At 49.9% G+C, this 27,420-nt stretch overlaps 1 protein-coding gene across 1 annotated transcript in view; it reads left to right on the top strand.

Annotated features, from left to right (window-relative positions):
• The first annotated feature begins 172 nt into the window (after nucleotides 1-172).
• The window catches only part of sash1a (SAM and SH3 domain containing 1a), a 168,944-nt gene continuing 141,696 nt past the window's right edge, over nucleotides 173-27,420 (top strand). Inside the window, 1 exon segment of the mRNA XM_072702594.1 lies at nucleotides 173-1,942. Coding sequence (XP_072558695.1) covers nucleotides 1,439-1,942 — 504 coding nt within the window. The 5' untranslated portion in view covers nucleotides 173-1,438.

Raw genomic sequence — 27,420 nt, 5'->3', positions numbered from 1 at the left:
TCACGCGTAAATATGTCATTTATAGGACGGTTTTGCCTCTGAGTGAAGGTGTGTGCCTGTTTTCGGTTTCATTGAGCCCAGCAGAGTCCGACATGCAACCGCTATGGACGGTAGGGGGAGCTGTTGCGTAGCCAGCTCCTCGGGCAAGAAACGGTATGTTATTAGTACATAAAAAAGCGAGGAGGGGATGGATCGCGAAGAGCAACTTTGGGGCGAGAAGAAACGTACGGGTTCTGAAACAAACAAGTCCACGATCCGCAGTCAGTTTAAAGCAAGCCGGGGCATCGGCTTCGTTTAATCCGGCACGCTGTGTTTCTTCGCTACCCTAAGTGAAGTTTACGTCTGCCGAAACGTGTTGCCTCGGCTTTGCATGACAGCTCGGCAAGAGAAACCCAGCAGGATTTATTTAATGCAGCCGCTGATGATCAGTGGATCTGGGTATGTCACCGAGCGATCCGGGAGCGACCGTGTGGACTGCACTGTTTTAGCTGATTAATTAACCGCGGGCGTGCAAAGCAAGCCTGGCGCTTCTGGGGATCTGCGTTTCAAATGCATGTATCGCTGTTCTTTGCGAGGTGCATTAGCATTTTCGGAATGCTTAGACAATCCGAGGCACACACTGCTGAAAGCGATGTCAAAACCAGCTTACAGTGCTTTGGATTAAAAGGAAGCGCGATGCATTTTTATTTATAACGGTGTATTTTTCTGGACGTATAGAGAAGGAGAGCGGCTAAGGTGAGCAAAGCATGTATGCAGAACAAAACAGATGACAAGCACAGTCACAACTTCAGGCTCTCAGTGCACGGCAACATACGGTTACAGATTGAGAGCAAACTGTAAGCGGAGTTCCTCTGAAACCCAATGCCTCGCAATGGCAGTTTAACTAGGAGAGTGATCAAGACAATTAAAAAGGAGACATGTCTTTAAGAGAGGACACTCACTGATTCTAAGTGGAAGTGCTGTAGATATTGAGGATCTCTAAGCGTATATTATGGCTGATATGCGGTGACGTGAGATGATTTGTTTTAACGTGTCAGCTGTTTGGGAAGAGGAGAATGCGGATGCTCGTAGTTGATTCCCAAGATTTGACTGATACGAGCGGTGGCATCTCAATCTGGGAGACTGAGAATACGACAGTTTGTGGAATCAATCAACTCATTATTATAATTTTCCGTCTTTGTCTGCACGTAGAAAAACAATAGAATTGCACAGTGCACAGATTCTTATTGTGTTGATTTTCTGAAAAAGCGACCAAAAGGGAATTTGCTTTAGTGTTTCTTTTCGAGGACCGGGCTGAGACCCCAAGACATGCGCGACGCACGTGCCTCGGGGTCGGGTGCGTGCGAGCTGTAAGCCGTCGCGGCGTTGTGACTGCGCCCCAAAGAAGGTCCCCCTTCGGAGTAGAGCCGCTGTCAAGTGCAAGTTCTCGCTCGCCACGATGATGAGCAACGGCCCCACTATCGTGTACGAGTGGCTCAAAACGCTGCGTCTGTGTCAGTACGTGGAGTCCTTCGTGGACAATGGGTACGACGACCTGGAGGTCTGCAAGCAAATTGGGGACCCCGATCTGGACGCCATTGGGGTCTTCATTCCACACCACCGGCAGAGGATTCATGATGCGGTGCAGAGGCTGAAGGAGGAGGACAAAGACGCGGCCTCTGGGCTGTACTTCACCCTGGAGCCCATGCCCCTGAGCTCAGACATCTACACCAGCCACATGGTGGAACAGTACGAGAGCAAACTCCGGGGCTCAAAGTCATGGACTGAACCTAAAAGCGAGCGAGTGCCCAGGAGCCAGGGGTGTCCAAGCACCCACAGGAATCTGACCCTCGGCCATCACAAGGAGCTGGTGGTTTATCCAAAGCTCAAGCTGAAGATAATGATTCGAGATAAGCTCATCAGGGATGGAATTAACCTCAAGAAGCCACCATACTCAAACAAGGTAAGAGTCTGCGTGCTGCCGCATCGTAGATCAGGCGGAGCAGGCGTGGTCGGGGACTGGACACAAGCTGACTGGGACTGAGCACGACCTCTCAGGAATGGTCCAGCTGTACCCACTGACCTCTGTGACCAGGGCTGCTGAGTGTATCCCTAGTGGCATTTGGCCCAAACCAAAAGTCCTGGCATCCCAGTCAAAAAGCCACAGTTGGCTCTTGGCAGAACCTGACATCGCTTGAGTGTCTGCAGCTGCAGATGTTTGGTACGCCGAACCAGGTGAGTGGGGGTCAGAATGTGCCTGAGCTGGGGGGGTGTCAGTGATGATGAAGGTCTGCTCAGGTCACCAATCACCCATCTGCATGGACATGTCCTCTGACAACGGCTGGGATAAAAAGTGATTTTGATCATCAAAGGTTTGGTTGTTTTAGAAAGACCTGAGAAGGGTCTTTGAATTTGCCAGTTGAGGAGATGATCAGATGTGCCCTGCAGTGGGTTGGTGCCCCATCCAGGGTTGTTACCTGCAAAGCTTCTAGAATAGGCTCTGGAGCCCTGTGATCCTGAATAGGACAAGTGGGTATAGAAAATGGATAGAGGGATGGAGATCTGCTCTGGCTGCTTGTCCTGCTTAAGCTAGCAAACGCGTGAGTGTGTCTCGTTTACCCTCTCTCTATGCACTGTGTTTTTATCGCATCTGCACTGGATGAGTAACAGGTGCATATTATGGGCTGGCTAGTTGATTCCACTCGGGTGTTAGTGGGCGGGGCTTGAAGGCATCATGTTGCACCCAGGAATAGGAAGAGATTATGGGGATGTGAGAGCCACACATCCAGCCCTGGTATTTTTGCAAAGAATGAGAGGTATTTTGGATTAACGTGTCTTCTTGTGCCAGATGGTCCTTATAGGGTTAATCTGTGATGACCTTTGGGTGGCCAGACCCGCCGACTCAGGTCTCATAGCATCAGTGTGTGATGTCGGTACAGGGTTTGGGTTTTGCGTGTCTGGCACTAAGGCCTGTCCAGTAGATTTACGACATCTCTGGGGGGTGGCAGGTTGTGGTAGTGTTGGTGGTTGGGGGATTCAGGCCAGGGGTTGCTGAGTGGGCTGGCTGTCGTCCCTGGAGACAAACGCCTTCATTAGCCTAGTGATTTCCTGTACAGGGAGTGATTTGCACCGGGGTGATTTAATTTGGACTGGCTGACCAATCTCACCAGGTTAGCCTGCCTTAGCTGTCGCCGTTGTGCTAAATTATGAGGGGCACCAAAATGCACAGACAGCTGGTTGGAAATGCCGTTGGGGTTTGTACCGGTCAGGCGGCCTTTAAGCTCCCCGGCAGTAGCTTCGTGTCTCTGATCCTGTCAGTCTCATGCATTCTGAGGCCCGTTAGGAGACGAATGCAAACCTGGACCTGTCAGACCTGAAACCTGCAGCACCTCCATGCAGGGGCCTGTCTGAATGGCCACCAGGCTCACCGGGCGCCTCGAAGTGGTATGTTAATGAAAGGGGGGGGCAGACATACGCAGGGTGGCACAGTGTGGGCGGCGCATGTGTCTGATTTGGTATATATTAACGGAGAACTCAATGTTATATAAGTCTGTGAATGCAATCAAAAAAACGAAAATAGGCAAAAGTCTTGTGTGTGGTTAGAGAATAAAAGCTCTGTAGTTCATCATTAGTTTGCATTTGCGTGTGCCTTACTAAGTATGAAAATGTGAAACTGAAGTCCAGAGAACATGATTGTTCTTCTGTCCTACCATCCATCCATCCATCCATTCATCCAACAGGTTATCCTGGTGAGGGTCTTGGGGATCCTGCTGTCTATCCACAATACAGGGCTGGCGTACACTTTGCAGGAGATGCAAGCCCATTCCTGGGCACAGACATGCAGATGGTTACACACACACACACACACACGCGCACACACACACACACACACACACACACAGACCTGTTCTCATATCTTTGTGGGGACTCTCCAATCATTTCTGTGGGCAAAACTCTAATCCCATCATGACAACTTTAACCCCTACCCAGCCCTAACCTTAACCATAAGTAACCAAATAAAACATGAAACTTTTGGCATTTTCAAGTTTTTAATTGCAGTCACAGATCTTTATGCGGACCTGGAAAATGGTCCCCACAACTTCAAAATAACAGGTTTTCACCACATTGTGGGGTACATTTGGGGTATATAAACACAACCCACACACACACACACTGGCCTGACTGCTTGGCTTTTCATGGGGAGAACATGCAAACTCCTCTCACATTTTGATGTATTTCTCACCATTTCATGATATTTCATGGTATTAGGTAAAGCCACCTGTCTCTATGCTATAGGCCATACGCAGTGTCACACTCTCAGTCTCTTGTGAGTCAGTTTCCATGTTTCCTTGCTTCTTCTGTTTGACTCTTTTTTTTTTTTTTTAAAGACGCTGTTTATGTAAATAATGTAACGGCATGTCAAGGCATCGCATGCAAACATCCTCCGTATCGTACGCAAATGAGTGTGCACCGTTGGGTATCGAGTATACCTACCCTCCACAGGTGTGGGCAGGGTGGACTGGGCTGCTGAGCTTATACCACCAGGAAACGGGGCCCAGTTTATACCCTGAACGAAACAATGTCAGTGCTACAGAAAGCCATCCACCTCTAGGGGGTGTCTTCAGACACATAATTACTGGTGTGGATCTTATTATATGAACAAGCGGCCCAGTTAGCTTTGCTGTCTTACTGGACAAATGGCGCTGGGAAAAGGTCGCATTCCCTGCGATTTTCGGCCGTTAAGCGTGTGCTGTTGGAGACCCCTCCCTGAACCCCAGGCCAGCCTGCGGCAAAGGCGGCGGCCATGTGGCAGGCATGCGATGCAGGCGTGCAGCATATGGGGGGGTGGGGGGGGCGTGGCCTCCTCTCCTTCCCTGAGGTCTTGGTAGCGGGTGTCCAGGAATAGGCTTTGCACAGGTGCCGTGCGCAGGCAGGTGTGACGCGCCGACCGACTTTACCGCCGTTTCTCGAACGCACGCCCCCTGCTCTCACTAGCGTTGTTAGCGAGGCAGATTGCAACCGCCTGCTAATAAATATTCTCCTGGCAACGTGGCAAATTATTTAATGTGATTTTGTGGAGTATCATCCTCTTAGCAAGAGCTTTATTAAGTCAAATTAACCTACAAAATGTCATTTTAGCCTCTACGCTGTTTATATCAAGACATCTCTGAGTTCCGATGCGTATCACTGACTTTTCAGGACATCCTCTGTTTTTTTGGGGTTTTTTTTAATGTCAAAATTTAAATGTTTTTAGAGACACTAGAAATAGAGGAGCAGCTATTGTGGGCTTCTTTTACCCTCAGAGTACAGGTCAGGTGGTGGACTGGGATAAGTGTGTCTCTCGCACTCTGCGCGCGCACATACATACACACACACACACACACACACACCACACACACACACACAAAAAGCTTGGCGGTCTCTATGACTCTGGCTGCCCCCCCTCCATTATATACCATAAGGGTGAGGCATCTTTTATCTGCCATAATCTGCCCCCCCCCCCCCATAAGGCGAGATGTTTCTCAAAGTGGCGCAGAGATAAACTTGTTTAATGTTCCCTGTCTGTGGACCCCCACCTGTTACTTGTCATAAACCCTTTTAATGTTTAACGTGGCCTTTCTCATGCACAAACCGCAGACTGCCACAGGCTCTGCTTTACTTTATACACATAAATAATTCCTCGCCACTGAAACAACTGGTTTACTAAGTTACTCAGCACACTGAGGTACAAGCTATTCAACTATAGTTTTACAAAGTTGTACGTTGTGAATGTATTGACTTTAATTTAAGTCTGCTTTTAGCAGAAGCGCCATCGATTATGAAAAAAGTTTGTGTTTACCATGCAGTAAACTGGACGGGTTTCCGCAGTATGTGGATTAATCTCCCCTTTGAAGAGGAGCCCTGGAGTGGATGTGAGGTGGTAAAGGCGCACCTCCTGGAGCACCTCCTCGCCCTGCCGTGACATAAGTGGCCGTTGTATCTCCTAACACCCTGAACCGCCTGCCCATGCATGTCATTACAGGGTTTCCATAAATACCAACTCCGGCAGGCTCAAGGATTCTGTTCAGGGGGGGAGAGGGATGTAACCACCTTTCCCCCCCACCCCTGGATCTGGGGCTTTTGAATTGCCTGTGAGTGCCGATTGCCTCTGTACCGAGTAATCAGAGCCCGCTCCTCAATGAGTCAGGAGTGACGCTGATGGTTGGGCTCTTCCTGCTGTCGCCCCCTGCGGGTCACACAACGCTATAGTCTGCGTCATAGGGACGGAAAATGTGATATTTCAGTGTTATCCTGCTCACTTTGGCAAAACGGAATGACGTTGTAAGGGCTTTCTCTATAAATATGAGCTAAATAAGTAGGTTATTTTCAGTTTTCAGGGTTGTTCTTTAAAGAGCCGTCCATTGTTTATTTAACTTAGCAGAGAAGTGCGAAGTAAAACACTGAAGTGCATTAACCACCACCGGACATCAAGGGCGGACATTGATTGGGAAGCCGAACCCGTTTTAGATGAAGGGATTGTATCTATGCTGATCCGGTCCCCATGGCATGGACTTGGCTCAGTCGCAGAAGGTCCTGGGGGGGGGGCTCCAATTAACAAAGCCCGTTATCCTAATTGCTGAGTAAACAGTCATTTGGAGCTGCGTGCCGCGTTCCCACGCTGGGCTGCAGTGACAGCCGTTACCCGTTTGTTTGCTAATTAATTAATTTTCCAGCACTGGCAAAGCTTTCATTATGGTTTTCTGCAGCCGGACTTTTTTTTACCAGTGCAGAGATGGGGATGTGCTCTAGGACACACCAGCAGGATTAATTGTACTCAATACAATTCAATTCTTTCTTTATTCATTTTAATTGCGCCCTTCTAAACATTGGTGCCCTGAAGCCTTCAGTGCACAAACAGTATACTCATCCCTGCAGCAGGACTAACAATGCAATTCGTCATAGCATGTTTCCTGAAGGTCGTGTGCTCCGTCCATCTGTTTTATGGGTGGATTTCAGGAAGTGAGGCCCTTTATTCACCCCCACAGCACTTGTGACGGCCTTACAATGCATTACAGGCTCCTAACCTCATATTGAGGGGTTCTGTACAATCAAATCACATGGAATGGTATCACATTACATCTTGATGTTTTCTATAAGTGGGTGTTTCCGAGTTTCCTCTCGTCCTCGTCATCATATTATGGCTAAGCCTTAACCTTTCCTTAAACGGCGACTCTTTATTAAAAGTCAGAATTAGATGTTTGTGGCTTCGCTGCCTACTCCAGCCTCACTTATGCCTGACTGCCACGTACCGGTACTGAACAGCGAGCCCTGAACGTCGGCCTGAACGCATCATGTCTCTGCTTGGAGATACCATGAAGGTGGTCTTCCGCATGCCGGATTTCAGCCGCATGCTTGAAACGCCTTCTGTCTAGGGCTGGGGGATGTGCGATATTAATATTGACATCACATGTTATGCACATGCAATTCTCACTTTGCAAGGACCGCAATAGTCAGCTGGGTTGAGATCAGGCTGTTTCATACCTTCATACTGACTGGGAATTATAGCGCAGGGAGTTTAAGTTTCGCTGAAACATTTTTACGCTGTCATAAGAAACAAAACTTGGCAAGCTTTGCAATTATAATGATTGAACCTATTCAAGATTATCGTAGTATATATTAAAAAAAAATAACCAGTCAGTGGATTCTGCATGCGCTCTCTGAGACAATCATGATAATTTTTATCCTTGCTGTTTAAATGTCCTATGGACAGGTTTATGAGAACACTTTTTTATCTTGAGCTTCTTCTTTTGCTTTATTTATATATATATATATATATATATATATATATATATATATATATATATATATATATCACAATATTTATCCAAGATCATGCAGCCCTGCTCCTGAATCAGTACTCTTTCCATGACCTTTGCTTATACAAGTGCACAGTTGGAGGGATCTGGCACTGTTTGGGGCAGATCCACCATGGCTGATTATGTGGAGAAAAACATCCATCTATCCGTACCTGTGGGTTGCTTATTATTCAGCCTGCGATTCTCCGCTAATATGTGGCCAGTGTCTGTACTGTGGTGGCCATGAGTCTTTGTCACTGATTAACAGTCTTGAGCGTGTTCAGGGCAGAGGCCGTGTTCAGGTGATCTGGTGAACGTCAAACAGGTGGAGAATTCTCCCGTTGCAGATAATGCTTTCGTTTTATTTTTATTTTTCCATCTGTGTTTGACAGGAGTCGTTTTGCGTCTAAACAATGAAAATTCTATGCTGGAAACATTGTTGTACTTTTTCATTTTTTGTTATTGATTATTGTGGAAAACACTCAAAGGTGTGAAGCAGGTAAACTGTGTCCTTTAAGTTAATATGTTACGCCTATAAGCAATTCGCTGTAACAGAGCGAGTAGATGTGAGGCGTTCGACACAGAATAATCATCGTCTGGTACATTCGGTAAATCTGCGTGACTGCCATCCTCGTTTAGTCACTGTCTGTCTCACAGCACACATGTAAGGCTGCATATGGAAGCTCGGTCTATCATACTGGTGTGAAATCGCCCACATGTCTGATCCAGAACTGGGCTTGTTAATCCGCGCCGGGTTCCTCCATCCAAAGAGCGCCAGTCCCGTGTAAACATCGATGGGGTTTCCCCTTTTAAAGACGCATGACCTCTGTAACGGAACGTCGATATTTCAGATGACGGTGGCTTCCCGTGGCTGCCGCGCCTGAGAATGTAAGCCGTCCCGCGGCGGCGCGAGCGAATCGTTTTGACACGGTTCCCAGTGAAAAACAAACACGAGGCGGAGCGCGAGCGAGAGGCTGCCGTCCGTGCGAGAAAAGCGAAGCGCGCGCTTTAACGAAACGTCCGCTCCGCGCGCGCTGCGTGCTTCTGTGCGGATTTGCCTCCTTACCAGTAAAACCGCAGCGTTACGAACACTTGTCAGATCCGTGTGTAAACTGTAAGCGCGCGGAAATCCTTCTTCTTTCAGCAGCAGACTGTTAGCAGCTGTTATTAGGGGAAGAGTATCAACAGTCTGAAGCGCTGGCTTACAGTAGTGATGGAGGATGGGGGGTATTTTGTTATAGACTTTGACAAACGTTTTTTTTTTTTTTTACCCCTAAGATAAAAATTTTAGTCTTGTTTGGCTGCATTATCGCACTCAAATAAGGTTTCTAAATACATCAGTCATGAATAGCTGAGTGTAACTGATGTTTTAATGGGAGAACTGGGAAATGGATGGACTCGGAAAGGCACTGTTTGTACGCACTATGTGAAATATGACTGCATGACTGGCGAGATCCCGGCCCACAGGTTCCCAGTGACATTGTTGGGTGTATGGGTCACTTTGGTGTCACTAGTGCTCTTTGGTTGTCTCTGTCACCCCTCTATGCCCTGGGTGTCTCCGTGAGTCATCTCCAGGCGGCGTTTTCTATCATGGCCTCGTGCCCCTGCAGGCTTTAGAAGAGTGATATTCTGGGCGTATGAAATAGGAGGACATCACGATTCGTGCGGGGTATCGGTGTGGGGGACGAGACTTCGCCAAACTGTGTGTGTGTGTAGAGGAGAACCGTTTGAAGCTTTTGATGGCAGGCGTCTTGGGTCTGGCTGCATGTAGAGCACGCCTTTCTGAGATCCTGCACCGTTTTGATCGCCAGTCACATGCTGTGGTCCCCTATTCAGGCTCGCTGAAGGCTCTGTGGGCAACCATTGATGTTTCTATGGTAACGATATTATGAAGTCGATTTGGAAGGGAAAGTGAGGACGGACATATGCATGAGGTGTGGAATATTTAAAAGCAGTGGAAACCTACTGCGGGGGTGTGGGGGAAAGGCACCGTTATCTAACCTGGCTGTGGTCCGTATCTGAGCGTAGGCGGTCCTAATGAGCGGGACTGGAATTCTGGACTTTGGGTTGGGGCGTCGCCTTCCCTCAGCTACGGGAGGAAGGGGAAACCCAAATAGGCTTTCACACAGTTGGGGGGTGGGGGCTCTGACTCGCCCACGTTTTCTTTGAACCTCCAGATTTCCTGCCATTCAGCCCATGGCAGGAGACCAGTGCCCAGCTACCCAGGCATGAGAGTGGTAATGCCGAGGCCTGGGTGAGGATGTGGCAGGGAGGGGCCTAGCAATGACAAAGGACTGAGCAAGGCGGGCCTTAGAAGTGCGGGGTCAAACAACCAACCAATCACGCGTGAGGAATAGGTGAGGCGGGGTTTAGAAGTGCCAGGTAAAACAACCAACCAATCACGCGTGAGGAATAGGTGAGGTGGGGTTTAGAAGTGCCAGGCCAAACAGCTAACCAACCACTTGCAAGGAGAAGGCGGGGCTTGGTGGTGAAACAGCACCCACAGAAGAAGAAGGTGGTTATGGCTGCACTATAGAGAGACAATATGCAAGTTTTCACAGTGCTCTATACCTACAGTTTTTGGTGGGGGGGTCTTCTGGCTCACCGATGCCCAATCCGTGGGCCCTAATCCTGTGCACCGCACCTATCCGGCCCTGATACATGCAGCTCTGCGACCAGATCTCTGGATTCTCTTTGATACGCTGTGCTGGGCTGCGCCGGTGTGCCGAGCCTGTGCAGCAACTCGGTTTCCATGGCAGCGGGTTGCAATTTTTCTTGGCGCTCGCTGCTGCATGGCAGCCCTGTGCCAGAACGGTGCCTGTGTGTGCTGGAGGTGAGCCGCGCATAAGCGACTCGCGGGGTCACGGAGGGGTCGCCACGCCCGGTTCTGGGGCCGCCGGGAAAGATGAAGGTTCTGGTTTATTCTGTGTCTGTCTGGAAGGATCTAGAAGAAAAGGCAACATTTTCTGTTTTCCTGTCCTATGCTCCGGAGTTTATCAGGCATTTAACAGCAGCAGCCAAACTGCTTTATCGAGGTCTTGCCCATTTCATCGCTGGTGTTAATTGCTCAGCTCGTTTTTTTGGCGAGCGACTTGCTGATTAACGAGCCTGACGCCTAATAGAAAAGCAGGTCATGGAGGATGGCGGGGGGGGGGAGTAGGAGGGGTGTCACCTGCTGAAGGGACGCGGGTCACAGTCAACACGCTGCCAGCTGGGAACACGGGATGTGGCCCAGAGATCTGGGGGGACAAAGCTGATGGGGGAGGGGGGTTAAACATGACCTGGTGTCCTTTAAAGGCAAAATATATATTTAACACTCTAAAACACATTCCTTAAAGATCTTACTAAAATATTGTAAAATAATAATTATAGTATAGAAAATAATACTGCATATTATAAATTATTATATATGCTGCAATTATGTAACTATATCTTTAGAAACAGTTATGTCTATAATTCTTTATTCAGAAATTAGTGCCTTGTCAGATGTGTAATCTGGAAGCGTACTGCTGCCGGTTTGCGTGCTTCCCGTGTTCGCTGTTGGACTCGTGGCCCCGTCGTGTGTTGCTTCCGAGTTTATCCGCTCTAATCCTGCCCCCTCCCATCCGCCCCCACCCCCCCCCCCCACCCCCGGAGTTTTGTTCGGCCAGCGCCCTCAGCCCGCCGCGGATCCCCCCGCCCCCGTCCCTGGGCCGGGAATGGATAACGCGGAGGACAAGTTTGCGGAGGAATCGCGACTGAAGACAGGCATGTACATCAGAGGTGATGTGGTAGGGAAGTAGCAGCCAGGAAGTGTCCAGTTGCCTCCATCGGCGGCTTTTCTCGATCTGAAAGCCGTAACCCATGTCATAGCTCACTAGACTGGGCTAATTCTTAGCGGTGCCATGGGTGGCATCTGGGAAAAGAATCCCTGCAGCACAGTGTTTTTGGGGAAGGGGCTGGCCCTGGCCCTGGGGTCACCATTCACAGCTGGTTCTCCTTCCTCATGCCCAGCTGCAGCTCTCGCGCTCATGAGTGGGTGTGTCCACGGGACACCGATTGGCTCACGCACACAGAGAGAAGACTGGAGAAGCCAATGGAAATGAATTTCCCATGTGTTGGGACTGCCCCTTCTCGAACATACATCACATGACTGAGCGCGGTTTACGCTTAACTGCAAACAAATGTTCTTGACTGCTTTGTGTGGGAACTCTTGTTAAAGCCTCTCTGGGGGGGGGGGGCATATAGGGATAGTATTGGGGCCACTAAGAGGGGATCGCTCTCTCTCCCCACCTGGCGCAGTTGTGTGTGTTCGAGAGGTCAGAGGTCAGCTCTGAATCGGAGGGGACTCGCTCCTGGTAATGGAATGCTGCACTGGGGCACAGATGGATGCAAAGAGCAGCAGAGGAACACACGTGCTTTTGAGCGTGTGGCAAGTGGCCGTCCTGCTTGTGGAAGCTCCTGCGGTGAGGGTGGGGGCATGCGAGGTTTGTCCTGCAACAGCCTCAGGAAGCGCGTTGCCCTGTCTGTGGCTAATTATCTGCGTACCCTCTGAAGGGTGTCCAGGGGTCCCTTTAGCGCCTCCAAACAAGCACTTTGCCTGCCTTTTATTTGTATAAATGTATTGATTCTTTTTCCCATCAGACATCTGGGGAATTAGCAAGTAGCAGCCATCGATCGGTTGGTGTCTGACAGCAGCCTTCATTGCGTTTGGGGCCTACAGCGCATCTCCATGTACAGCTATACAGTAATACGATGAGAGAGGGTGAAAAAGACATGCATAAATAGAACGTGTGTGTATTTTGTGGTTAGGAAATAACAGGGAGTAAACAACTGGCTTTAAACTGACTGCCTGTTTAATGGAATGTTTCAGGAAGTCAAAGGTCAGCCTCGATTTTCGCAGCATTCTATTGGCTAATCATATTCCTTGTGGCAGGGCGTGCCGAAACGGGGAGACCATACCGGTGCTTTATAAAAAAAAGTCGCTCTCATTGAAATGCAATTACCAATAAGGCACGATGATTTCATTACGTGGCGGGGTAATTAAATAACCGGGGGCATTTCGATGTGTGCTATGGCAGGTCTCCAAGGAAAGCGACACCTCAAGCACACGGAGTGTAAAATATGACCTTGTGCCGGCATCCACATATAAAAATAACGCATTTCAATATGCATGGAGGAACAGCAAAACAAAATCTGTGATTATAATTAGGGGGGTGTAATTAGTATGCTGTGGTGGGGTAAAGCTGGGCTTGATTTATCAAACATGGGCTTTTTTTGTGGCGTGTAAAACCTCGCGGCTGTCCAAATGTGAGAAGCCGATGTTTCTTAGCGTTCCCCCCCAGCAGGGACCCCCCGACAAGAAGTCACACCTCATTGGCCTTTAGCATCACTGGCCTTCCGGACAGGACCCTGTCCCCCGGCGGGGGTCCGCTTTGGTGGGGAGGGCGTCAGCAGGCCACTCTTCCTGGGAGCTTCCTGAATGAGCGCGGCGGGGCTCTGCTGCCTCCCGCCTTTCCGCGATCTGTCTCCTGGTGCCCTGTGCTGTCAGGGAGGCAACGGCGTAACAGAAGCGGCGGTAGCTTGTTAAGGGGCCTGTAATGACCCCCATCCTCTCAATAATAACCCCGCTTATGGTAATTGGCCGGCCTGCGGCTAACTAGCCGGACGAGTGGCGTTTGCGTCATTCTGTTATTAGTTTAAATGAAGCCTGTTTTTATAACGAGGAACAGTTGGTTCTGTGCAGTCGGACCGACCACCGTTACACAATGCGGCAGAGCAGTGGTAGTGATAGAGGGGGCTCTGACTCTGTACAGGCTGCACGTTTTGACATCCAATACTCAGGCAAGCAGTTGCGTGTTTCTGTTCCTGATGTGGGTTTCCATTCCGCTGACGGGGGACCCGAAACCGCGGGGAGACGCGATATTTATAAATATTTACGGGGGACTGTCGTTTGTGGGAAATGCTGGGCTGCATTCTGCACCCATGCTTAATTAATTTTCAGAGCAAACACAATCGGGATGAAATGAGAGTGATTACAGCAGTCGCTGAACCCCGTCCAGGGAAATTAAAGAAGACAGCGGATGGTGTCAGGTCCCTAAATAATAATAAACGCTGATGTCTGATTCAGGTCCGTCGGAGCAAATCTTCGGGCAGAGGACTGGGCTGGCCGGCGTGTGGTAATCCGTTACCGACATGATGAAACCTGCATGCTTTCAGTCCTCATTCTGAGCGTTTAATCATCCGCGGTGACAGCGCTACGAGCAGAGGAGTAACCGTCCAATAGGGAATAGTCCCGCGGCTTATTTATCCTGAGAGGGGCATTGTGGGAGATCTGTAATTCCACGAAGGCTTTTAATGCGGAGAGAATATTCAGGCAGCTTACTGTGGATTAGTTAAATATATGTTTCTAGATTGAACTGTTATTCATACGCACACATGCTTTGGAGTTATTATGCTGATGTATTGTTATTAAAATGCTGAATATGAATCGTTTGGGGTGGTGTTTTTTTGCAGGCTGGCTATCCTTGGTTTGCGATAGCCTTTCTCAGTCCTCATTTGCATGTGGATCTCACCCTGGGACAGGCGGCCGCCCATTACACTGGGTTATATAACCAAGGCTGTGTCTGTCTAACTCTACCTGTCATACCCACGCTGCACACGACACCAGGGCACGGCGCCCCCTTCATGCCGGAGGACAGAGGAACAGTGCTGGAGACCTACCACCCCTGCCAGAACTGGACAGTGTGCAGACACAGCGGTTCTGGTTGGTGCAGATGTCTGTCCCCCCCCCACACCCCCATCCCTGTCCCTGAAGCTGTGAAGAAAAATCCCTTTTACCATCAGGATGGTTGGCTTTTTGAAAGCTTTTCATTTTGTCCCCCATAAGAGCCCATTTTAATATGACCCCCCCTGCCCCCCATTAATGGGCTCTGTTGACTGAGAGTTAAGCTAAGCTTGACGATGGGTGGGGAGCCGAGTGGGTGTGGCTCTTCATAGGAAGTTTCTTATGGCGTACATGGGACATCTGCCTGCCTTTGTATGGCAGGGGGCGGGGGTGTTAGAAATGTCAAATCCACCCAAAACCTACCAATGGGGTGGGAGCAGTTTGGTCTTTGGTCTGTGTGTTTTTGTGGGCCCCAATAGCGTGTTGACAAGCAGCCAACGGTGAACAAAAAGCCCCGAGTGTGCAGGCCTCCCCTCCCGAGATCAGGCCTGCCTCCCCCTTGAAAAAAGACCCCCCCCCGAAACAAGACTGGCTCTTAAATCACGGACTCACCAGCGGCTCCCCGTTTAGCTGGCCTGAATGGGATTGGCTGTGGCCTTTATGACATACGCACAGGTGCTGCATGCACGTGTGTCCGTGTGTGTGACTGAGCGTGTGCAGTAATGGATCTGGGTCTCTCCTGCTGGCCAAAGGACACATGGCCTGGGTGGGAATGAAATCTGGGCATGTGCTGTCAGGGGTGGTCTAAGCTGAGCGTGGTTCAGAGTGACGTCCCCGTGGATCACACAGACGCCCATCCTCAGCAGCCTCTCGCGCTGCTGTTAAATCGCTAGCATATGCAGCCCCACTGGTCCCCGGAGTCACATCGGAGTTAAAAGGCCACTGTGTCGACTTTGAAACTTTCCAAATAAAACAGCCTCGTAAGAATGTGGCGCTGAGATATTATACCTCAAGGTGTAGGTGTCCAAGTTTTTGGCGAACGGACAAAAGAGCCCTTCAGAGAGAGAACTGGGCAGAGCGTCTGAGCCTGAAATTAAGTGTGATTCAGAGATTCAGGACATTAAGAGTGACAGGCTGTGAATTTTATTTTATGGTTTTTTTTACCCATGTGTCCATTTTCACTGAAGGACGATTCGGTTTCTCTGCTGCATGACACCACATGCTGCCAGCACTTGGAACTGGAGCGGCATAAGGAGAGTGATTGTGACCAGGTGCCTTGTGCTGTGACGGGTGTGACTTCGCCTCCAGCTTAAGGGCCTGCTAAGAGTCCATCCGGCGATGTAGGAAGCAGCCGCTTATGCTTCTCAGCCGTGTGGGGGGGGGTTTGCCTCCCGTGTTAAGCTTCCTGTCTGTTTCAGCGTCGCCCGTAAACAGCCGCGGTGGTCATTTCCCATGTCATGTGTGATTCATGTGATCCCTGTGTAAGGCAGATTGTTAGCCAGCAGGGGGTGGTGTGGGGGGTGGTGGTAGAGGGAGGTGGAGGGGGTAGGTTTGCGGGGATCTCTCATGCTGCCGTGACAGTCGATCTCCGGCTGGATGCCTGAGCCGGGGATGCCAGCTTGCCCTGATCAGGCCGGTCTTCTTGCCTGTGTAAAAACAGGGTCAGCTGGGGAGGGCAGGGAAATTTTCAGCGTGGAGCTGGAGATGTGTTTCCCTGGGAGGGAGGGGGCACCTTCCCGTGCATTTCTTTCAGTTTAGCTCTTGCTTTTAGTCACCTTTGTGCTATTTTCTTTTTGCTGTTTTAAAGGGGCTATGACCCCATTTTGTGCAGCTCGTTCTATAAAAGTCCTTTGTTTGATTAAACCCCACTGTCCGGTGTGCCTCTGTGCTGCCCCCTGCAGCCCAAACAACGTCGTTGTACCATCTGCCTTTTTTCCATCACTCTTTTCCCCTTTCTCTGTCTGGCTGGTCATGTGATATGTCGTGTCGTATGTCCATATCCTGTTACGTCCGTCTGCAGGAAACGGGAGGTGAAATTCAGGCTTCAGCAGACACTTGTGTCCAGAGTGATGTACGTATTTGAGAAAGCAGGCTGTCCCTGGAGCAACTGTGGGTTAAGGACCTTGCTCGAGGGCCCAGCAGTGAAATCACTTAGCTGACCCTGGGGCTGGAACCACAGTGTCCAGATGCCTGGGCCACACATCACCCCAAGTATGTCTGAAGGGGACAGGCCTGCCTCTTCTGAGCAGTTCATACCAGAGTTCATGAAGCGGAATGGCAGTTCGCGAGAACATTGGGAACTCCCCTTAATATTGGGCTTGGAGGAGAGGAAAAAAAAGCCATTTAGCAATAGCTATTTAGTTAAATATGTTTGCTCAGCGGTTGTGCGGTGGGTACCAGTGGTATTTAATGATGCTTCGTTGCCTTTATTTGCGTGCGGCTCATATTTAACTGTGTATGACCGCAAAGGCAATTAAAGACAAGAATCAGTCTGTTTCAGAGAGGTGGGGGTCATGATGGGGATAGCAGGTATGAATCCGAGATGTACACTGTACGCCGCTCACAAGCTCGCCGAAGGTAGAGATCGAGCCCCCCATCATCGCTGCCAAGGAGACCGTTCCCCTGGACTTGAAATGCCAGACATATATGGGGGGGAATTTCAGTATGTGGCTGGAAATAACGCATGTTTTGGGTCGATGAATATTTAGGTGAAAGTGCACTTTGGATTTTTAAAAAGGAGGAAAAAAATATGAGCTAATAAATACTGTTTGAACACATACTGCCCCTACCGCCCTTCTACCTGCAGTAAGGTCACCTCTGACACACTTAACATGAATCAGATTTAACTCGAAACATACCAAGGATTCAGTCTTCAGCCCCACGGCACGGACTGTGTCCACAAAGCCCCCCCACCACGTCAATATGGAGGCTCCCGGGGGGGTACGTTTGGCATGCTCGGTCGCCTCGTGGCTGGGGAAAAAAAATAACTGTCACACCATCAACCCCGGGAGGGGGGGGGGGGATGGCGGTTGCAGTCAGACCGAGGGAGAGAATTCCTGCTGGCACAGGATCAGCTTAACATGTAAATGTGACTTTCTGTGTGGGGGGGGGGGGGGAAGCCACTGAAACTGCCCCCCATTTCAATAAGGGCCGGTGATGCTCCTGCCACGCTCTTTGACATTTCTGCCATGTTTTTTTTATCAAGGTCGCTCAAGGTCTTGGGCTTCTTTTCCTGGTGGGGTTACCGGGGTCCTTAGAGACCCCCCCCCCCCACACTTCATAAAGCTCCGCCGGAGAAATGCACCGTGACGGGCTTTAATAAATGGACCTGACAGCCGGGAGACGATCCCACCTTTGAGTGAAAGGAGCACGGAGGAGCCGCCGTCTTTCTGGGCTCTTCCAGTTACTGCTCTGCTTTTTCTGTCCCGTTTTAATGCGTGAATTTTATTTTGTGGGTGAAACGAAACGGGAGAGTAAGAACAAGGCAGTGAGGTGGGGAGGGCGGAGGGGCGGCGGCGTACCCTACAATTACACACATTTTGGTCACAGAAAACCATGAGATTCCTCACCCCCCCCCCCCGTTCCCCGCTATTGTCCAGCCTGCTGTTTTTGTGTTTGGCGAGACTTCTGCAGCTGTCGCCACGGTTACGGGCATTTTCAGGTCTCTGTTCGTGTCCTTTATCGCTCTTTTGTTTTAGGGATAGCCCTGAATGTCGGCCCGCTGGCTACCTGGGGACGAATCGATTCAGCGGGGGGGGGGGGGTGGGCGGTGTCACTCGCGGTCCCCCGTCGGGGGTGCTCGTGTTTACAGGAGAATGGGACCCTCGGTGAGGGGTGTAGCTGAAACAGAGAGCGTGTGAATCTGACACGTATGTGTGTTGGGGGGGGGGGGGTCTGTTGCTCCTCCATGTTCTGTGATTGTTTACTATGCGAGTTACTTCCCCCTAATAAACGTGATGTGACCCCCCCCCCCCCAGGATAATAACAATAATAATAATAACAGCCATTACTCAGACCCTCTCCCAGCAGAAATCACCCTCTCTGTGCAGTTGTGGGTCATTTTCATTTCCGATGGTCTGGTGAGAAGAGCTACAGCCTGTCAGAGTTAAGTAGGACTGAGCAGTGTCTGGTCAGTGTGCAGTGAACTGTGCAGTGTCAGGGTGCAACAGGGGTGCAGGCTGGTAGCGTGTAATAGGACCTGTGTGAAGTGAATGGTCTGCATGCTGCAGTGAACTTCCTGTGTGCTGCAGTGAACTTTCTGTATACTGCAGTGAACGTCTTGCATGCTGCAGTGAATTGCCTGGACCCTGCAGTGATCTCCCATGACCCAGAGAGGCTAGGCTGTGGGACCCAGCTGGATGGCTGTCTGGGCGGGATGATGGAGTGGCCAAATGAATATGGCTTTATTGAAATGAGCAGTTATCAAAATGCTTAACGCTGATGTTAGGAGAAGGGAAATGAAACTTTAAGGAGATTGTTTTAAGAGGGATTGGTCTCCGGAATGTTCTGTGCAGAGTTCTGGAGCAGGCTGATCAATCAGAGGTCTGTCGCGATTACTTGCAGCACAATTTTAAAACATTTGCGGCACTGGTCAGGTCATTCTGCTCCAGTCATGTTACACTGTGGTCATTTTCTGTTTAGGTCGTGTTATACTCTGGTCGACACTCGGTGCTCCATGGGCGCTGAGTGGGGGGGGGGGGTTATCCCTCACTGAAGGGCGTGCAAAGCTGCGTCTCTCCCCACCTCCTTCCATCAGCACGCTCCTCTCCTTGCTCTGAAATCGGCGGTTTCTGAATCAGTCTGCGGTGCAAATATTTGCCTGGCTAATGCTGATGGTTTTCCCCCAGGTAGTTTAAAGGTAATCCCAGGCCTTCCCCCAATATTCGTGCAGAGGCGTCCAGCCAATTGCCCAAATGGCAGGTTAATTCCTCACTTGCCCCCAGACTCTGCCACGTCCCCCGTGCCACAACCTGTTGTCCTGCACCGGGCCCGGGGCAGGCTCTCAGGCGCAGGCAGCCGCCGAAGCCACACCGCTCCCCCGTAGTCACACCGCTCCCCCGTAGTCTGTATGCTCCCCCCCACCTGGGTCATGTAATCATTTCCTAGCTGTAGGAGGCACTGCTATTTGGAGCGAGCGCTGAGGAGCCGTAAATCACCGCTAACGATTATCGCGGCCGCGGCATGCAAACTCTGCCGCGACTTGATCACCCGCCCCGCCGCTTGGAAAATATGCATCGGGTCTCGACCTGTTTAATCTGCGCGTGTGCGTGCATGGTCAGCTTCGGAACTGCGAGATGCGGCTGACAGGACCGGGTCGGGTTGGGCGCATGCCTGAGTTTGGGAAAACAATTACAGATCCCAGATCAGGAGTCTGTTTCACAAAGCTGGATTTCTTGCTTAGCCGGACAACTTGTCGGATTTAAGGTATCCCGGTTTAAATGGACTTCATCTTCACTCGCTAGCCTGGACAGCCTTAAATTCGACAAGTTATCTGGCTAAGCAAAAAATCAGAGTTTGTGATACAGGCCCAAGGAGTTTGAAATCTGCTCAGCTTTAGTTTTATCATCATTGGTCTCATTAATCTCATTAATATTGGTAGTAATAGCTAATAGTAATAATAAAAATCATTCATTTATGTTCTAGCAGTCTGGCCTGGCCCCAGGCAGCACAGGACACAATAATAATAATAATTAATAATAATAATAATGGTAAGATCCTCCTTTTTCTTCACATGGTCTTACAAGCTTGTTATACTTAGAGTGGTTTTTCTCAGGTTACTGATCCCAGGTCAGCTCTCAGGTGATCCAAATCCTATTATCTCTGAATAGGACACCCCTCCCCCCCCCAGCCTGACTCTGGTAATGTGCCATTTCCCTCTGTGGCCCTGTGTGTGCGTGAGGGGAGGGGGGCATTATGGAGTCTCCCCCGCCCACCCCGGGGATGAACACTGGGGACAAAGGTACAGATTTTAGAGTCTGTCTTTATAGGTCCTTGGGGAGGTGGGGGGGGGGGGGTTGTGAAGGTGTGTCGGGGGGGGTTGTGAAGGTGTGTCAGGCCAGGTGGACATTTACATGGCTCTATGATCCCTCCCCGGTGCCTAGTTCCAGATTTCCTAACGTTGCCGTCTGCCGGGGTCATGGTAAAGTTGTGTCACTCACTGAGGGGGGGGGGGGGTGGAGGTTAGGGTGGAATTCCACCGGGGAAGACCATGTGTCACATGTCACCGCTCGGGTTCGAGGCCCCTTTTGGACCCTGTTTCTCCGTGACCCTGCTACCCTTCCTGCCCCATGGGGCCCCAGACAGTGCAGATGAGCAATTCCACGCCCCGCCATGAGCCGAAGCATTGGGGCAAGAAGGAGACATCCCCCTTGGGGCCTCCTGCAATGTCATATATGGACTATGACACAAGGTGTAGAGGCACAGAGGCGTTACATGTATACTCCCTGCCTACCCTCAATCTGTCAGGGATGCCCAGAGCAGGGGGCCTGTTAAAACTGTTAAATTAAAAGGAGGACTATCCTGGGACTCCCGGGAGGGGGCTCAGTAACCCGACCCCCCCCTCGTGTGTGGACCTCGGTTACCCACCCCTCCCTGCTGCGTAGCGGTTAGATACCAGCTCCATCGATCGCTGGAGGCTGCCTTTCAATCTCGTCTGTCGGCTCTTCCGATCCGGAAAGTGGTCTATTAATCCTCCCATGCTGTGGTCGCCCCCCACCAGACGCTTCCCTTTTGGGCCAGAGTAGTAACTGATCAGGCCCTGGGAAAATAGTGTGGTGTCAGCAGGGGGCGGGGCTCCAAGGGCGGCTTCACAGGGGCTGGTTCCCGGTCTTGGAGCATGTGGGTGTGGCTACATTGGGAATGACCTATAAGAACATTGGCTAAAGATTCATAGTCAAGAAAGAACCTCTTGCCAGTAAGGTGAAGGAATCTAGAAAGCAGGCCAATCAGAAAACAGGAATGTATTTAAGCCCTTCATGGAGAGAGAGTCTCATCAAACCCTCCCACATACATTCCCTGTCTTCCCCACTTATGGAGAGTTAGATCCAGGGCACCTTTGGCCTCATTCAGCCAGCCTGCCCGTAGTCTAATGTGCTGGTGTCCCCATCCATCACAAACCCATCTCGGCTGTTAGAGCATTAGCCTCACTTCCTGCTGTCGCTTTCCCATTACAAAGATTGCCAGCCGTACCTCGAAATGCACGGAGATACTGGTGTTATGCGCATGGATTAGCGAATGCTAATTCTGATAGCGTCTGATGCTGACATTACATGGCGATTCTCGCAGACTTGTTAGCGGAAATTACTGCACAGTAAAAAAAAAACATTAATAGCTGCACATAGTAAAACATGATGTATGCCACGTGAATAGTAAATAGCGTCTTTTTGGTTTTACGTCACTGTTGCGCTCCAAAAGCCCCGCCTTTACCGTGCCGACTCTTCTGCAGTGGAATACCGAAGCTAGCCGGAACCGCGCTGTAACGAGCCTTTCATCACGGTACGGCTCGGGTCCGGCTCGGTTCCAGTATGTCAGTGGATAAGTCAACATTTTTACAAAGTCACAGAAAACAAAACTGAGAAAGCTTTGCAATATTAATGACTGCTCTTTTTAAAAATCATCTAGTAAAAAAAAAAACAATCAGCCTAAAGTTTACCGTCGCTGCTTTTCTATGAGCACTCTCCAGGGCAATCATAATCATAATTTCTGGTAAGCGACATTCCTGTTGAATTTTTTAAATGTTTTTTCTTGTGACGCTTTGATCGCCATAGACGGAATCCCATTCAACCTCATTATATTCGAAAGAACGACATTTCCAGGGCTGCCAACTTTGGTCAGCTGGCTGGAGTGAGATTTTCTATTCGAGGCAAGTCTGCACACACATGCACACGCATATGCATGTAACAGTTTTATTACCTTGTAAATAGTCTGTAGGGTTTGCAAACTACCCCAACGCTTTTGATATAGCTAATTTTAGGTTTATAATGGAATATTACAGATTTGCTGTAAGATTTTTTTTGTGTGGGCGTGAGAGTCTGAAAGCGTGAGTGTCACGCCAGATGCATGAGAGCTGGCAACCCTGCGTTTCCACGGTTGATATCGCCAAACCCAGGCAACTCGCAGCAGAACAGGCTAGACGGGTACATGGCACTAAAGCCCCTCTAAAACAGATCTCTTTCAGTTATGGGGTGAACTGCCTCTTTAAAATACAGGGCGTGTGTATGATGAAGTACCCTGAACGGCATGGCAGTTTAAAAGCTGAGTTTTAAATTGAGTTCCGTGGGTCTCTCCTGGGGCTGTGACGGTGCACAAAATTCAGGGTTCGATGCTTGTTCAGTACAGCAGGGAAAACTAAATTTGTTACGAAATTATTTATTCTCAAAACTGCGGACACAAAAGTTGTAAAACAAAGGCTGTAAAACATAAGATTTGTGTATTTGCGCATTCTGAAAATAAATGTGTGGCATAAATTTAAAAATAAAAAATATCCACAACGAACTAAATCCTGTATAAATTTATTGTGGCCGCATATCTGTATGAACACCCCTATAGCTGATGCAGTGCCGCTTTACTTGACAGGGCACAAGTACTTAGTAATAACTCAGTTACTACTGAAGTTTTCAACGAATCTGAATTATGAACGAATCATGAACAAATATAGTTTCTGAGATAAAAGATGAGTCATCATTCATTAATGATGAACAAACATGAGATCAGTATTTCACTTTTGTTATTCATGAATTGTTCCTTCAGTAGCTCCTTAGTAGTTCCTTCAATAGTTAACAAAGGTTTACAGAATTAACAGATATAGTAACAAATATATTAACTGCTTGGGATGAAAGATGCATCATAATTCATTAATGATGAATTAACATGAGATCATTTTGTAACTAAGACTTAGTTTGTGGTTAATTAATACATGAGTAATAGTATAATGCTATATCGTGTGTCCCAACAAGTGAAGTGTTACTGCCACCATAAGTATTTTTTTTGTCCCAGCCTGTATGAATTCACTGGCAAAAGAGCCTTAGATGCCACGGGGCACGAGGCTGTTCACACTCGGATAATGTCACCTCAAATGAGTTTAGTATGTTGGATGTGTTTCCAGCAACATATCCGAGTTGGGTATAACAGAGCCGGCAGACAGTCTGGGTCTTATCAAGTACTCTCTCTCTACTGTTGGAGTAATTCATTTGGAAACTAAAAATGTTCCCAAGCCACCGTTTATAACTGACTGTATCCAGCACTTTAGCCGTAACCAATTTACAGCCTTAATTAGCATAATATTTTCCGTGTTGAACGTCTCCTTGTGAATTTATGTTCCACCCGCATCAATAAACAAATTCATTCGTTATTATTTTTTTTTGTATTCATTCGTTTCATTGTGCCTGCTGAACTGAAGATGATGTACCAAATGATACACAGCGAATTTGTGTGTGGGGGGGGGATGTGTGCCGAGATGCTACCCGTCCAGGATTTTCCGGGACCACCCTGGTTTTTGGTAGCCTGTCTTGGAAAAAACTAATTTCTTTCTGGGATGCGGAATGTCTCTATCAGTTTCCCTATGAAACAGACCTAAACAAATCTTTGTAATGGTGTCACAGTGACTGGGTGGCCAGGATTTTACAGGACTGAGGTGGCAACCCTATGTGTCTGTGATGTTTGAAAAGTTCTGAGCTGCTTTCCTCACTGTGTCACACTAATGCCTCATCTGTTTTACGCAGATGTGTGTTTTATAAACCATCATGACCGTTAAAATCTCACTTAAGCTTTTAACTACAGGTTGTATTTGGGCCAGTGGCTACATGGTCACACGGCCAGTTGGACACAGATATTTCCTGCAGTTTAGGTCTTTTTATCTGTCATTTGCTCATACTGCAGGATGCAGCAGAGGTAATTCAAGCAGAAGTTACTCTAAGTATGATGGTAAAATGCCAAGTTTGGTCTTTGATGAAATGTGCATCGCGCTGGCTGTCTCTCTCTCTTCAAGAGCAAATCCTCCCCCGATCCTAAAGCTGAAGACGATAACAATGTGCTTTTCCGCTGAATCGACCAACAACCGTGTGTGTAGCATTTAACGTTAGTCAGGGTCCCTTGGGGTGAAGCTGGCGTGGAGGAACTCGATGGATCTGGTTGCTTTCAAGGTTTGTTCGTAGCTTAGCCTCATCCACTGCTGAACTAGGACTGTTTTTTGCATAATAAAATTCCCCCATTAACACCCAGTATCAATACAGCGATTGTCTGTGTTTTTTTTTTCCCCCCGGTTGACTCTCCTCTTGTACCTATGACTAAGTAGTTTTCCAGGAACGTTGTTCTGCAGAAGGGTTTGGGGAGCTGTGGACATGAGCCAGGCCAGGCCTTTCAGTGGAATGTAATGTTCTAGAGCCTTTCACAAACTGTCAAATATGTTTAGTTAAAAAATCATCGGTATTATGAAATCTGAGTACTTCGCTGAATCACTTTGGATGAGAGTAGATGCGAATCAGCCTGATAGCCGACAGCTGCGTCTGAATCCCCAGGGGACAGAGAGCGCAAACGGGAGATGGATGAAGGTGTAAATGGCGAGGTGGTCGGTGGTAAATGGGCGGCTCGTTATCCTGTCACCCAGCGGAGGCGGCACGGAGCCGGCGATTCCGGCAGAGCAGCGGGGCAACCTGCGTCCAGCCATGCCGCCACCCGAGGTCACCAACGCGGGTCAGGACGTCTTTCCTGCAACGGAGCGGATACGCACGGCTTCCCGTGGCATCCTCTGGCTTTCGGATTGTGCCGTTGTTCCCAAACGACCATCGCTGCCTGATCCGTGAGCCACCTTCCAATTAGCGTCAATCCGGAGCTGGGGGTCTGATCTCCGGGTGTCGCGCAGAAGACAGAATGAGACTCGGGAGCTCGGGGGAGAGTCGTTAACCCTCTGACGTCCTCCTCGGTGGAGCTGTCAAGCCCCGGTGAGGTCGACCGGCAGTCTCAACACATGGGGGTGGGTTGGGGGCATACACTCAGTCCCAAAGGCGTAAGCTGTCAAGAACAGAGAGCCTCTCTCCTCCCTTAGCCCCGTTCCACATCACCCTGACATTACTGGCCTTTTTGGGAACCGGGCCGTCAGCATCTTCTGATGTGGGCGGGCCTTGAGAGATAATCGTGACTGACAAGCGGCTGCCCAATGGGAGCACAGGAGTTCGTAACCAGCCATACACCACCTATATATTACATGTGACTATATAACGTTTTGTCACCTGAAAGGCCGCATGAACTTGAGCACGCAGGACCGTGGTGATCCATATCTGTGACCCTGGGTTATTATCGCGGTGGTGGGGCTGCCGTCTCGGTGCGCCAGCTGGGAGCAGCGAATCAGACTCCGGGGGGGCTACCAGCATCCCCCTCCCCTCTTTTGGGCCACGTCCAACAGACCAGAGGTGAGACCATCGTGTGGAACTAAAGCCATGCTGAAGGGATCGGTCCCCTGAACCCAACCTTCCCGCTACCCGATTGCAGCTCCTCCATGGGGAATAGCCGGCGTACGCAGAGTGCCGTGCTCCTCCATGGGGATTGACCGGCGTACGCAGAGTGCCATGCTCCTCCATGGGGATTGGCCGGCGTACACAGAGTGCCGTGCTCCTCCTTGGGGATTGGCCGGCGTACGCAGAGTGCCGTGCTCCTCCATGGGGATTGGCCGGCGTACGCAGAGTGCCGTCGATCTCGCAGCGCCGCTGCCAGCCCAGGTGCTCGTACCTGTGACTCGTTAAATAATGCGGCTCTTTAAAATCTATTAGCGTGTTGCCAGCAGGACCCACGCAGCCGCGCTCTTGTCAGAAGAGACAGAGCAATGGCTTCACCAGCTGCCCCCCTGAACCCCCCCCCCCGCCCAACCTCCCGCCGGCACATTCCCGGAGACGTTTATCTGTTTTGACATCCGCCTGGAAGAGCGCTGCTGATTAGCTTGTCTGATTGGGTGCGCGGCCACACCGCAGATGAATGTTAATTAAGCCAATTAGACGGCGGCCGCCTGGATTAATTTGGGCTGCGCCGGCACGTGTGGATTGGAGATGTTGACAGTGATAGCCAATTAGAGGAGGATTAGACCTGGTGTGTGTGAGATGGGCGGTCTGAAAGCCCCCCACCCCGTCGCTGTTTACTGCCGTGTGCCTATGACAGGGGGCTGTGCTGACGTTTGCCCTTGGGGGGAACAGATTGACCTTCAGCTGGTGCCACAGTTACTCTGTGTGCTTAAGTGACTGCAATTGTCACATGGCGTGAGGATGGGGTTGAAGGCGTGGGAATGATCAGTTGCTATGGGGATGTTTGTAGGTGGGCCATGGCCTGGTTCTGGTTCCGGTTCTGGTTCCGGTTCGGGTTATGGTTCTGGTTACGGTTACGCTGATGATAATCTGTATGACGGTGACACTCATTCCCAGCTTTTGTGGTCAGACAGGGGTGTGCCGTGTAACAGCAACACCCCCGTCTTGGAACAGCGGCACTTTGCGGTCACGCCGTTTCGTGTCGGCGAGGCCTTGGTTCAGCTCTGTTTCCCGCCTATGCTGGAGCCAAAGCCACGTACATCCGGAGCGGGTCCAACAGAGCCGTGGCAGATGTTCCAAGTCCAAACAGGACGGTTCCAGGTCCTGCATCTGCCCCCGCTGCTCGTGCTCTGCACCAGCAAGTCTCTGCTGAGCGGCCCTGCCAATTTCTTTTTGTTTGTTTATATTAACAGGCTTCTGGAATCTGCTCCAAGCAGAGGGGTGGGGGGCGGAGTTTGGGCAACCAGAGATCTGTCACTCATCTGATTGTTCTGGCTTTTTAATTCTTCTCCGGCCCCCAGGGTGCGGAGTTCCTTCAGGGGCCTGGACAGAATTTGGTGTGTCAGTGCTGGCTGGATCTAGCACTTGGTTGAAGATTTGTGGATTCAATAATGTGGGAGGGGAGCGGTTCCTGGCTCACACCAGGTTTCCTTGCTAAAGGCGTCAGGAACGG

The sequence above is a fragment of the Paramormyrops kingsleyae genome, chromosome 19 (assembly GCF_048594095.1).
Source record: "Paramormyrops kingsleyae isolate MSU_618 chromosome 19, PKINGS_0.4, whole genome shotgun sequence".
In the NCBI taxonomy this organism is placed as follows: domain Eukaryota; kingdom Metazoa; phylum Chordata; class Actinopteri; order Osteoglossiformes; family Mormyridae; genus Paramormyrops; species Paramormyrops kingsleyae.
The sequence above is the reverse complement of the archived record's forward strand: the minus strand, read 5'-3'. Positions and strand labels throughout refer to the sequence as shown.